Consider the following 14,146-nt stretch of genomic DNA (forward strand, 5'->3'; position numbering starts at 1 on the left):
GCCCAGTAGATCCTGAAATGTGCCACAGTGGTCAGTATCCATAAAATACTGTAGTATCCATCAAAATATCCATCAAAGTATCCATCAAAATAAAAGTATCCATCAAAACACATAGACGAACAGGCCTTGCTGAGGGAGAGTCAGCATGGCTTCTGTAAGGGTAAGTCTTGCCTCACAAACCTTATAGAATTCTTTGAAAAGGTCAACAGGCATGTGGATGCGGGAGAACCCGTGGACATTATATATCTGGACTTTCAGAAGGCGTTTGACACGGTCCCTCACCAAAGGCTACTGAAAAAACTCCACAGTCAGGGAATTAGAGGACAGGTCCTCTCGTGGATTGAGAACTGGTTGGAGGCCAGGAAGCAGAGAGTGGGTGTCAATGGGCAATTTTCACAATGGAGAGAGGTGAAAAGCGGTGTGCCCCAAGACCAGTCCCAGCGGTCTGTCCTGGGACCGGTGCTTTTCAACCTCTTCATAAATGACCTGGAGACAGGGTTGAGCAGTGAAGTGGCTAAGTTTGCAGACGACACCAAACTTTTCCGAGTGGTAAAGACCAGAAGTGATTGTGAGGAGCTCCAGAAGGATCTCTCCAGACTGGCAGAATGGGCAGCAAAATGGCAGATGCGCTTCAATGTCAGTAAGTGTAAAGTCCTGCACATTGGGGCAAAAAATCAAAACTTTAGATATAGGCTGATGGGTTCTGAGCTGTCTGTGACAGATCAGGAGAGAGATCTTGGGGTGGTGGTGGACAGGTCGATGAAAGTGTCGACCCAATGTGCGGCGGCAGTGAAGAAGGCCAATTCTATGCTTGGGATCATTAGGAAGGGTATTGAGAACAAAACGGTTAGTATTATAATGCCGTTGTACAAATCGATGGTAAGGCCACACCTGGAGTATTGTGTCCAGTTCTGGTCGCCGCATCTCAAAAAAGACATAGTGGAAATGAAAAAGGTGCAAAAGAGAGCGACTAAGATGATTACGGGGCTGGGGCACCTTCCTTATGAGGAAAGGCTACGGCGTTTGGGCCTCTTCAGCCTAGAAAAGAGATGCTTGAGGGGGGACATGATTGAGACATACAAAATTATGCAGGGGATGGACAGAGTGGATAGGGAGATGCTCTTTACACTCTCACATAATACCAGAACCAGGGGACATCCACTAAAATTGAGTGTTGGGCGGGTTAGGACAGACAAAAGAAAATATTTCTTTACTCAGCGTGTGGTCGGTCTGTGGAACTCCTTGCCACAGGATGTGGTGATGGCGTCTAGCCTAGACGCCTTTAAAAGGGGATTGGACGAGTTTCTGGAGGAAAAATCCATTATGGGGTACAAGCCATGATGTGTATGCGCAACCTCCTGATTTTAGAAATGGGTTAAGTCAGAATGCCAGATGTAGGGGAGAGCACCAGGATGAGGTCTCTTGTTATCTGGTGTGCTCCCTGGGGCATTTGGTGGGCCGCTGTGAGATACAGGAAGCTGGACTAGATGGGCCTATGGCCTGATCCAGTGGGGCTGTTCTTATGTTCTTAATGTCAATCAACATTGTGCTGTGCTGGCTTTGTTTGATGACTTTCTTTGTTTTTAATTTCTTAAAATGATCCCTCTTTTCAGATTTCAAATAATAATCTATTTCCTGATCCATTGCTGAAGCCCAGTGATCCATGTCAGAAGTACTTCCAGGTCAGATGCCCTTTCGCATATTTCAATGAATGGCATTTCTTAATAGCTTTCTCTCCTGCCTGGCCCATACTTTTGTGCTTATGATTTAAACAAACTTTTTTTTTCTTTTCTTGTTTCTTTTAATCAGCCAGGTTTCAGGTTCAATGCAAACATAACACTGCCTGTTTCTTAGCTATGGTCAAGCACTTGGGAGCTGGCCATGGAATCGTGTACACTTTTTCTACACAACTTCTCTTCTGGGAGTGCAAATTCTCCCTGCTGGGCTTAATTGCAGCTAACCATAACATCAGTAGTGCTCTTGGCCATGAGTGGAAGTCCATGTTATCTCATCAGAAGCATGTCTCCAAGTCTGTGTTTTCTGAGATAACATGAACATGAATTCAGAGGGGAACATGGGGAGTATATCATTACATAAATAGAGCAGAAAAAAATACATAGGTTGGGTTAAGTACCCCTGACACATCTGTTGATTCTCGCTTGCAAATCCCCCTCTGTTCCCCCCCCCCCAGCTAGGCATACTTCTGTTTTTGGAACCTACCTGGGGAAATAACTAAAAATGGTCCAGAATGGCATACTCAAGGGAAAATCAGCAAGAAGGAGAAGGGTTGAGTTTCTCCCTCTCACATGTCGGTTTTCCCCTGCAAATGCTCTTCTTGGTCCCTAAATTAGTATTATGAGGCAGCAAGAGATTGGCAAGCCTGTAGGTCTCTCCTCAGATCCTAGTTATATTTTGATGAAGTAATTATAAATTAGGGGTTCCTAAACTTTTGAGTGCCATGCTTCACCTTGTGTTCTGCAGTGGTTGTGACTCAATGCTGTGCCAAAAAATCTTAGGAAGCAATGGCGTAGCTAATGATCGTGTAGCTCGGTGCCAAACTCAAAATGTTGCCCCGGAAGTGATGTCACAACTGGAAGTGACATCATGCCTGGACTTTTTAAAAAGTGAAATTGGGAGGAACTCACCTCCTCCCCCCAGCAGCTTGCCACCCACTTGCTCTGCTGCCTCCCTCCAGTCAGTGGCATAGCTAAGGCATCTATCTGCTACCTGGGATCAAAGAAGATTTTGTAGCTCCCCCTTCATGACAAAATCAAATTTAATTAATTAAGTAAATAAATAAAAATATTGGTTCTATGCTGTATCATTATATCATCTTGTTGGCACTCAGAACAATCAGTCTCATAGGTCAGTTTTGAGTTAAGCAAACCCACTTTTTGTTCCATAAAGGCAGTGGTGTTTTAATTTTCTGGTTAATTGGCCATAACTTTTGATAGAATACAATATTCCAGTGCAGTTTGTTTCATTGCATTCTGCTTTAAATTGCCTCTCCCATGATATATAACATGGTATATTCATACATACCAAGATTTTCACAATTTTGGTCACTAGTGCCAAACTCAACTTGTTGCACCCCCAAGCCTTGATACCCAGTGCAACCGCCACCCCCTGCACCCCCTTAACTACGCCACTGGCCAGAGGTCCTTTCCGCAGCTCACTCCATTGGCCTCTGCAGGCTCAGAATACCTCCTGAATGCAACAGGAAGTCACAGAAGCAAACCAGAAGTAGCTTCTGGTCATGTCCAGGAGGCATCCTGAAGCCTGCAGAGGCCAGTGGAGCGGGTTGCTGGCTAGCACATCCTGGAAGTAATCACCAGGGACTCCAAAAAAGGCTTTTGGGCATAGCATTAATCATTGGGTTGCAACCTACCACACACTGGATCACAACCCACCAGTGGGTTGCAGCCCTCAGTTCAGGAAATGCTGATATAAAAAATTGGTGCAACGTAGTAGCTAAACTGGGAAGTCCCTGGTTCAGATGTCCCTTTAGCCATGAACTCATTAGGTGGTGTTTGGCAAGACGCTGTCTTTTAGCCTCTCATCATCCATACTGGGATAATACTACTGATCTGCCTTACAGGGCTGTTGCTACAGTGGCTGCGTTAGTGTATATGAAGCTCTTTAAACACTCGTAGTGATTCTCACACATTTAGCACTGGGACCCACTTTTTAGAATGAGAATCTGTCAGGACCCACCAGAAGTGATGTCATGACCAGAAGTGACATTATCAAGCAGGAAAATTTTTGACAATCCTAGGCTGTAATCCTACCCACACTTAACCAGGAGTAAGTTCCATTTACTATAATTGTTAAAAGAACATACGTAGTAGCTTGTTAAAAGTACAGGTCTGCAACATTTCCCCACATGCAATGTCATACCATGGTACCATCAAGTCTACTATATTAAAAATGAAATTTTGAAATGAATGGGGACCCACCTGAAATTGGGTCGCAACCCACCTATGGGTCCTGACCCACAGTTTGAGAAACACTGTGCTATATAAACACAGTGTATGATTATGATTAAGATGATTCTGAAGTAGTAGTTTTTGAATAACACATTGTAATGTCCTAAAGTTGTTTATTCTCTACCTGCTCAATATCAATAACAATCAAGTACATTTGGCTAGCCAGTCCTTCCCCCTTCCACTGGACTGTCTTGGCAAGGTCTTGGCAAGTAGATCCAGAATTGCTTCTTTGTAGATATGACCAATTATAGTCATGTAGTGCTTTTATTATCATTATTAATAACATTGATTGGCTGAATTATTCCAGTTCTTCATTAGTTGCACAGAGAGAAAAGGTAATGGGCTGCCTGCCTCTCTCTAGTGTTCCTGCCAAGGCATTCAAAACTATTGCCCTTGAAGCACAAAACCTATGTGGCATTTATTTTGAAATGCTATCAGAAGGTTCACAGGATCACCTCCTCAGGGGCTTAATTTGGATCAAAAAGAACTCGCAGCAGGCAGGGATGTTGTACTCCTCAGGCATGCCTTTGACTTGCTAGGTTTTAAGCGTGTGTGAGAGAAGCCTCTCTCTGGTTTTCGACTTAAGTTTCCATGTAGTCTACTCATTACTCAGTTGAATCAAAATAGTAGTAGTAGTTGAATCTACTCAGTTGAATCAAAAGTGAGTGAGAACAGTTACAGATACTGCTGTGAAAACAAACAGTGTCTCTAACCATCCATTTTAGAAGATGATTGGGATTGTACAGGACAAATGTGATTTGATCCTCAGTGCCCAGCATTTAGATTTGGATGACTTTTCCCAAGCTTCCTGTCTCTTCTCATTTTGCTCTTTTCAGTTTTTCTCTTCCTCCGCTCTATTATCATCATTGGTCATTGCTTCATGTTTTCCTTGGCATGGATGCACAGTTGCTTGGGCATGCGCAGTGGGATCTTTGATTTCTTGCTTCTGAGTGGTAGATCCATGTGCTGTATCGCAAACAACCTTTTGATGCTTCCTTAATAATATGTGTTAGAAATAAAACAGTGGTCTATGCAGTAAGTTGTGTGTTCTGCCACCATTCTTGTGTTAAGTTCTTAGCTGTTACAGGGTCTTCATGAGTAGCTTATTTATTTATTCCCCCACATTTATTATTTATATTTATATATAAATTATATTCATTCCCTTGCCATTCCCCCACATACGTAGGTGCCCAAGGTGGCTTACAAATATATATATATATATAATTATCATAAAACTATCTTAGGGCGCAATCCTAACCAATTTTCTAGCACTGGGGTAAGGGCAATGCAACTCTGAGGTAAGGGAACAAACATTGCCTTACCTTGAGGAAGCCTCTGTGACTGCCCCCCAACTGCAGGATGCAGCACATGCCCCACTGGCACAGCTATGCCAGTGTTGGAAAGTTGGTTAGGATTGCACGCTTAAACAATTTTGGGCAGTGTACATAGAAATGAATCTGCAATAGTATAGGAGTTCCTGTGGTTGGTGGACTTCAAGAGGCATTGGTATGTGAGCCTTAAGCTTACAATCTTTTATTGAGATGTAGAGGGTTATATCAAAACTGACCATTCACTGGTAGTATTGCAGCTTATTATTATTAATATACTGTATTAATTTACTTTGTGATAGTCTGTTCTGCTGACTCCTGGAACACAGCGTTAGTTTTAGCAAAATGTTTAATTACTCGGTGGATCTAGTTGAACTTACAGCAAATCTTTTTTTAAGTGGAATATTCATCGATATGAATATGGTGAAAATTCATTAATATTTTTTGTGGTAAATATATATCCCACCATTCTCCTGAGACCCAGAATAGTTTAATGTGTGAGAGCTATTCTGAAAGTAACCTCCGGAAGGCTATTAGAAAAACAAACAAACAAGAATATAGAAAAATAATTATATTATGCACAAAGTTTACTTACTATTCAACGCTGTTTCTCGACATAATCATACAGAACCATCGTGTATGCTCCCCACACTATTTCTGAACTTCCCATCAAATTCCATCAAATTTCATGGACAATGGAAAGTTCCGAAATCGTGAACAGACGGCTCACAAATCCCTTTGTCGCCTTGTTCAACAAGATTGCCAGTCACCGCAGTTGCAGGGGAGTACCAAGTATTTTGTAGGAATCGTACACGATGGTTCTGTATGAAACTGTGACTAAGAAACTAGGCTATCACAAGTTTTGTGATCACAAAGGTGGTTGCCCAAAAACCTCACGGCCATTGACAAAAAGCAGTGAATGGGGTCCACGCTCAAATTCTTTGACGAGGGCTTACAAAACCTTGGGCAACACTATGACAACTGTCATGACTACATCGAGAAGTAGTGTTATATAGTAAGTAATAGAATTGTTTTCTTTCATACTTTGTTTTTTTAACAGCCTACTGGAGGTTACTTTCTGAATTACTCTCATATAAGATTAAAACAATACAATTTTTAAAAAAATTATTGGGATAGGCAGTTATAGGTGGGTGGGGGGGGGTGTAAGGGAAGCTAATGTAATACATGCAGATTAATACATTTTAACAAAACCTTCCCCAAGAGGTAAAATGGACTCACTGATATATCAGGAACAGGTACCCAAGCATAGGGACTGGGCTTACTAAATAGAAACTGTTAGAGGGTATTGAGTTAATGCATGGTTACTGCCAATGTGGGAAGTCCAAATGCTGACAATTGAGCATTGTAATACAGAGAAGAAGGGGAAAAAATAAGAGCCAAATTCCTCTCTTTGTAGTATCAAGGATTGAGAAGGTTAACCCTTATTTAGATGGTATGCTTGTGGGTAGGAACTCGTGCAGCATTTTTTTAAGCATTTAAGAAATAATATTAACCCCTTTTACCTAGCCCTGGCTAGCGGGCCCTTGGCCAAACCCCATAAGCCTCCCTTATATGAATACATGTGCAACTGCCAGCTTCTTCCCCCAGTTCATCTGCCCAGAAATTGGACTCCAGGTGGAATCCTGGAGCAAACTGCAGCAATCCTTTCCTCTTTGTGGTGGGCATACTGTGCCTGGGGCAGAGCACTGGGAAAGGACCACTGCAGCGGCTGCTTCCTCCCTCCCTCCCCCCAGCATTGCCCAGTAATCCCCAGGGACAAATGATAAAGGATGAAGGAGTATGAACAGAGGATGCTAACAGCAGCAAAATGGAGAGCTCTCCCAGAAACAGGTTAGGAGATGGGGAAGAGGTCTCCTTTGTGTCTTTGTTGCCCCAGGTGGTTACCTGAGGGCTTCAGGGAGTGGCCAGGTGTGCCCGCAGGATGAACACCAATCCTGCCTTCACCCACTTCACCAGTTTTCCACTTCCAGGGTTCCCATCAGGGTTGGAAACAGACCTTTCCAAAAATGCAGTCCATCATATTGAATTGCTTCTTATTATATTCTTGTAAGTGTTTTAACTTTGTAAAGGAAAGTTAAATAGTTGTTTTTGGTTAATCTACTTAACTATCTTGCGTTCTGTTTGTGTTTATGATGGAATGGAATATTTTCTATTTAATACATGAAGAGTTAAGGCAGTGAAGGCAGTGCACACTTGCTCATGACTGTTGCCTGAGGTAACTGTTTTTTGTAGTTGATCCACAAAACAGCAGTAAATGGTCAGACCAGAAGCAACATTTTCCCCTAATATGAAGGCAGAACCCCATAGGACATAACATGAAACCATCCTAGAAGTGCTAGTGTCCTTCTTACTATTCACCCTGTTAAACTATGCATGTTGCCTGCCCAGTTATTTGGCACTTCACATCTGGGTTAAATAGTTTGCAAACAATGAACAGAGGCCCTGTGCAGTAAACTGCAAACCATCATCTCTTTCTGAAGGTTGTGGGGTTTATAAAGACCTTTACTTGGGGATTCTACTGCATAGAATAGATTTCATTCAGACTTTCTAATGGCACAGTCTCATTTGAACCTATATTAATCTTCTTGCAGCCAGGGTGACCAGATACAATGGAGGACACAGTGCCTATCCCTTTAACCATTGTATGGAAGAGGGGATTTTGGTATGCGCAGTTTTTAAACCCCTCTATGTTGACTTGCACCTACCAAAATCCCCTCTTCCATACAATGGTTAAAGGGATAGGCACTGTGTCCTCCATTGTATTTGGTCACCCTGCTTCAACTTGTTTCAGTTTGATTTCTTTCCCCTTCCTTGAGATTACTGTATATAATATTGGTATGCTTCATGGCTCTGTATTTATGAAATTAATACTTCCCAACTAATATTCCAAAAACTGCATTACCCTTTTGGAGATAGTATCTCCATCTGATTGTTGGCTCTTAGCACCTTTCAACATATGTCCTACCATAATATACATTCAAGCAGAAACGTGTGCAGGGTTGTGTGTATGTTTTAGGGGTGTGTGTGCTTTACAGCTATTGTACCTCAAATATCTGTTCTTTGCCTTCTGAAAAAATTGTTTATGCAAACCTTGTGAGATTGTAAGCAAACCAGCAGTGGAATGTGTGAGGATTTTGCTACTCAGCCATCATAAATCATCCTTAGGGAAAAAAAATCTGAGAATTGTTCATTTGCAAATAAGAGTTAATTAGAAGAACTGCAAACAAGGTAGAAAATGGACTTTGATGAGACATGGCCATCTTTTTCATAGCATGAATAAAGGGGCAGCAGGAAGCAATGTCACTTTCTGCTTCTGAGGCTGTTCAGTTTCCCCCGGAACTGTATCTGGGAAGAGGCTAAGTCTGGATCATGTGCATCCCCTGCCTATTTTGCCATTCCTTCCACTCCTTCACCATGTGGTGAAATGAATATCCAAAAAGGTCATCCTTTGTTTGAGATGTAATTGCAAGGGAGGAGCATGTGAGGTCCATACCTGATCTCTTTCTAGATAAGGTCCTGGGGGCAGAAGTCTTGATGATGTCTGAACAGCCTCTGTCATCTCAAGCAACTGACTTTCCAGGTCTTCATTATAGGGAGACACTGTCTAAGGGTGCAATCCTATCCAACTTTCCAGCACTAGCATAACTGTGCCAGTGGGGCGTTTGCTGCATCCTGCAGTTGGGGGGGGAGCAGTCACAGAAGCCTCCTCAAGTTAAGGCAAAGGTTGTTCCCTTACCTCAGAGTTGTATTGCCCTTACCTCAGTGCTGGAAAGTTGGTTAGGATAGCAGCCTAAGTGAACTTGGTGGTAGAGTTCCCACTGATTTTATCTGGGCTAGATTGTCCATCTAATGTTTTGCTTAAAATGAAATACTTGCAGTATTACTTGTTAACACTATCCAGGTGGTATTGCCTTTTATGCATAGAAAATCTGATGGTTAAATGAAACTTTGTTAAAACACTGGTATGGTCCTTGGCATGAAAGGGTGTAATATGCTGTTGCAGTTAACTGAGACTTGTTTCATAAAGAAGTATTCTGGGATTTGCTGTGAAATTATTAACTCTGTAATTCAGATAAAAAAATGTCACACTCCCCCCCCCCTTATATGTGTTGCACAACCCTAAAACGTGTTGGCCAGCTGCTCATGCTAATCTGCCCTAACAGAAGAGTGTTATCTAGGATCAGTGGCCCAACCAGGAACAGATTGCTTATTCAGCCATGTTCAACCCCCACCCCGTTGAAATGAGACACTTTCTGTAATTACATAAATATCTCAGTTCTTATTTGAATAAACAGACTGCCAACCATCTGGGATGCTTCATACTGTGCATGGCACAGTGGGTTCACTGGTGTTTGAAAGGAGGCTACACCCCCAAATTTGGGGGCATGCAGTACACACACAAGAGCTGGGAGTTGGTCTGAGACTGGTTCTGACTTTCTGGCACATGCCTATTATGTGCATGTCTCCCCTTCCTGCTTTTGTGTGTTTACATTCATCAAAACACCAAAGCAGCACCCTGTGAAGCGGCTCTGGGTGTGAAAAACAATATTACCTCTTGTGCTTTGATTGTGCTTTTGCTCTGGTATTTGAGCCCTCACTGAAGGTCCTGTTATACCAACCAATTCAGTGGCAGTCCTGTGTACCAGAAATGAAAAATCAATATGGCAACCCAGTGATTGAGACTAGAGGCAGGGAGGTGGTACTTCTACTGCAATCTGCTCTCCAAAGGTACTACACAAAACATGATGATGACCATTAGCTTAGATGGCTGTGAAAGGTGATTAAGACATTCATGGATAGGTCTATCAGTGGCTCCTAGCCAGTATACCAGATGTCTGAGGACAAGCAATGGGAGAAGTTTATTGCTGTTGTGAGGTTATTAGATTTTTATCCTGAAAGGTACCCTGAACACTTTTATTATATTGAAGGGTAGAATATAAATTTATAAAAGAGAGGAAAAAATGCTGTGTTTGTAAGTTGACAACTGCTCTGACCCAACAGGGCTTTTCTTATGTTTGTTCCCTGAATCAATTACCTTACATGATGCAGTGTTTCCCCTTCATTTCCAAGCCATGTTAGCAAAAGTTCTTCCCACCTTCTCAGTTTGGTATTGTAATACTGTGAAACTGGAAGTGTGAAAGGCAGAACCCAAATAAAGAACCAGGTGATTGTTCTGTGTCTTACCTCATGTGAATTATGCATCAACTCTTCAGTTCCACTGTTCAGCTGTATGGAATTCTGGGCTGTGCAGATTCTCAATGTTTTGAATAAGCATATGAAGATCCTTGTCAACCCCTATCCCCAAGTCAGCACATACCCCTCGTCCACCCCTATCCTCATCTACCCCACCCCAAGTCAGCCATGAGATTATGGAGAATTGCTGATTATTTAGCGCCTGTGCGCGTATAGGGGTTTGCAATCCTGTTTCCAAACACACCAGACCATACAATTATTATGCTAAGCTTATCTCGTGAATATTTCTGCTTCTTCTCTAGTTGATTCTGGTGTGGAAACCTTGGCAGGGTTTATGGCAAGCAACAGCACAGCGGACATTGTGAATCGGAACGGTCCCGTCACACCACCCAACACACTTCACCTGCGCTCCTCCCACAACGAACTGCTGAATGCTGAAATCAAGCACACAGAAGTCAAAAACAGCACCCCTCCGAAATGCAGGAAGAAATACGCACTGACTAACATTCAGACAGCCATGGGCCTTTCTGACCCTGCTGCTCAGCCCCTTCTGGGCAACAACTCCTCCAACATTAAGCTGGTAAAGAATGGAGAAAACCAGCTTAGAAAAGCAGCAGAGCAAGGACAGGATCCCAATAAAAACCTCACTTCTCCTACAACAACTGCAGGCATAAATGTAACTTCTGAGAAGTTGGAGGGGAAGGAACCAAACCAGCATGATTCTTCAAGCAGTGAAATACTTCCCACACAACGCCGGAGAACCAAGAGCTTCCTCAATTACTATGCAGATCTTGAGACGTCATCAAGGGACGTTGATCAGAATTATGGAAACAGCCAAATGTCGGGTGATGACAAATTCTCCTCTCAGTGCAACAGCCAGGCATCCACAGTGATTGTTAATGGGGATGCATTGCCTCAAAAACAAGACAAGCCAAGTCCAGAAGACGGACAGGTAGCTACTATATCATCAAGTCCAGAGATGAAAAAGGATCATCCTAAAACTGGCGCTAAAACAGATTGTACACTACATCGGATCCAGAATTTGGCTCCTAGTGATGAAGACTCTAGCTGGACAACATTGTCTCAGGACAGTGCTTCTCCAAGTTCACCAGATGAAACAGGTATGAATGCTTCCTTCTGCATATTTTTTGTGAAGTGGGGAAACGTTATGCGCTGGTATAAATCCTCATTAAAAATGAAGGTTACACCAATATATCTGCTAGCATCAAGTGTTGCTGCTGAGATAATAAATATTGCTGAGCTTAAATTTTTATCTTTATAGTGGGAACATTTTAACCTTTAGCATTACAGGAACTCATCCATATTGTTTTCTTAAAAAGTTCATTTGTGATATCCTAAAAGTGACTGCGGTAATACCAGAGAAAGCAGTTAGGGCCAAATCCTGTCCAATTTCCTAGTGTTCGTGCAGCTGTGCCAATGGGGTGTGCACTGTATCCTGGGTGGGGAGGCAGTCGCAGAGGCCTCCTCAAGGTATGGGGATATTTGATCCCTTATCTCGGGGCTGCATTGCAGCTGCACTGGCACTGGAAAGTTTGATAGGATTGGGCCCTTAGTCAGGTAGCTCGTTGCAATCTAGTGTCTTCATTGGGGGGTGTAAGCGTAAACAGAATGCTAGATGCAGGGACATGGCAGTGAGATGCAAGTGTCTGGTGATCCTGTGTGTGCTCCCTGAGGCATCTGGTAGTCCACTGTGAGATACAGGAAGCTAGACTAAATGGGCCCTGGGCCTGATCCAGCAGGGCTCTTCTTACGTTCTTAGGTCATAGTATTAAATATTTGAGAGAGTTGTGATTGTTACACACGATTTTTTTTTTTTAATTTGAGGTTGAAATTCCTAGCATTTTTTATTTGGTTCTTTAGATTTACTTGCTTGGCATTAAAGATGCTGCAAGGTGAGAATGCACCAAATTTAAATCATATTTATTTTTCCAAAATGTCCCACTGAGTGTGGAGCTGATCCTGGAGCTGTATTCTGAGCTGTGCATTGTATAGTGTTGAAGCGCAGTTTGGAGAATTATGGAGCTGTTTGTCTCCATATCTTGAATATGCAAACTGGTGCTGCTGCAGCGCATATATTTTGAAGTTGTACGGTTAACTTTGCAGTCCGTAAAAGAATGAAATATAAATAGAAAGTGAATTCTAAATTATTGTTGAAGCTATATAGACACATGCTTCTTTAATTGCCATATGAGGGGAATTAGAACTGCCTTTGGATTTAAGCTAGATATTAGGAAGACTTTCCTAACTGGTAAGAATTGATGATACTAAAACAGTCTGCTTTGTGGAGCAGTGGACTCTTCCTTGCTGGAAATTTTCTATCTGGTGGCAGGACTGCCATCTGCCAGGGATATAAGGGTTGGTAACCTTCTTCTGCAGACATCCAGTCCATTAGTAGTAAGAATGCATGCATGCTTGATATGCATTTTCGAAAACTCCCAAGCAGGCCATAGAGCTAAGAAAAAAGAGATGGGCATGGCAGACAGAGAATGACTCTCAAAGGAAGCTTCTGTCCTTCGTCTGCTTAGACTGTATGTGTTACAAAGATAGAATTACAGAATTGAATTCATTTTTAGGGTCACTGCAGGTAGGGTGGATACATCTTTTTGGGACTACAAGTCAGATGATTTCAGATGGCGGGCCCTAGATTGCCTGTTCCTGCTGTCACGGTTGCTTGCACTAAGCAGAGGGGACCTTCAAAGTCCCTTCAGTCTCTCACATTTTATAGCTTTCTGGATTTTAAGTAAAATTATGTGGACAATACTCTGTAGATGTGAACCTCCATATTTTGTGGAGTACAGAACCCAGCTAGAAAGGACACTCTACTTCCTCCTCTTATTCTATCTCTGATTTAGGCTTTGCAAGTCTTTTGGGAATTGAATTTTGTGCTTTTTTGAAGTGCTTTGGTTTGAGAAAAACATGTTCCTTTAGAAAAAAGCAGAGTATGTCATGTACTTCTGACATATCAAGCTCACGTTTAGAATGCTTTGCCAGCCTTTGACAATAAATTGCTCATCTGTATGCATTCTGTGAGTTTCATGGTCTGTTTTGGTGAGGAGGCTGATCTCCAAGCATGTATTTTCCTTTAAAAAGTAGTTGATTTTTTATTGTTTTGAGCTTTTCCTTCTCTGGAATTGAGTCTGATCGATTGGTACCTCTCCTATCTTAATAGTGTTGTTAATTTGGGATATAAAAACCTGATTCCTTAATTGAACACCTGTATTGAAATTGACCTTGGAAATGAAATTAGAAGAAATTGGTGATAATTCAGTATCTTGTTGTGGATTGGAGAAAGGGTGGGTGTAGGCTGGGATGGGGTGAGGGACATCAATTACATCGTGACCCAAATATTATAATTATTGGATGGAGTGAACAGAGTTGGCATATAGTTGCTTGTTCGTTTTAATTAATTTTCAATACTTTTGCATGATTTTCATGTATTATAGCATGTATTTAAGTGTGTTTTTGGTAACTATATAATTGAGCTTTTGGGGGACAATTCACACATGCATGTTAACAACAGTCTTCCTACTTTGCATGTAAGCATGTGACAGTTGTAGCTATGCCAGCGGCAGCTCTCTTTTCTGAGAAGTTGTATGA

At 42.1% G+C, this 14,146-nt stretch overlaps 1 protein-coding gene across 11 annotated transcripts in view; it reads left to right on the forward strand.

The window, feature by feature from the left end:
• Positions 1-14,146, forward strand: part of APBB2 (amyloid beta precursor protein binding family B member 2) — a 174,679-nt gene that overhangs the window by 51,226 nt on the left and 109,307 nt on the right. For 6 of the 11 annotated variants that reach the window (XM_066631694.1, XM_066631689.1, XM_066631692.1 and 3 more), the window contains one exon: positions 10,831-11,649. In XM_066631694.1, the coding sequence (XP_066487791.1) occupies positions 10,831-11,649 (819 nt within the window). Of the gene's footprint in view, positions 1-1,613; positions 1,683-10,830; positions 11,650-14,146 lie in introns of all 11 variants that reach the window. The other 5 variants (XM_066631700.1, XM_066631695.1, XM_066631698.1 and 2 more) reach the window with 1 other exon arrangement.

This window comes from Tiliqua scincoides, chromosome 6 (genome assembly GCF_035046505.1).
Source record: "Tiliqua scincoides isolate rTilSci1 chromosome 6, rTilSci1.hap2, whole genome shotgun sequence".
In the NCBI taxonomy this organism is placed as follows: Eukaryota; Metazoa; Chordata; class Lepidosauria; order Squamata; family Scincidae; genus Tiliqua; species Tiliqua scincoides.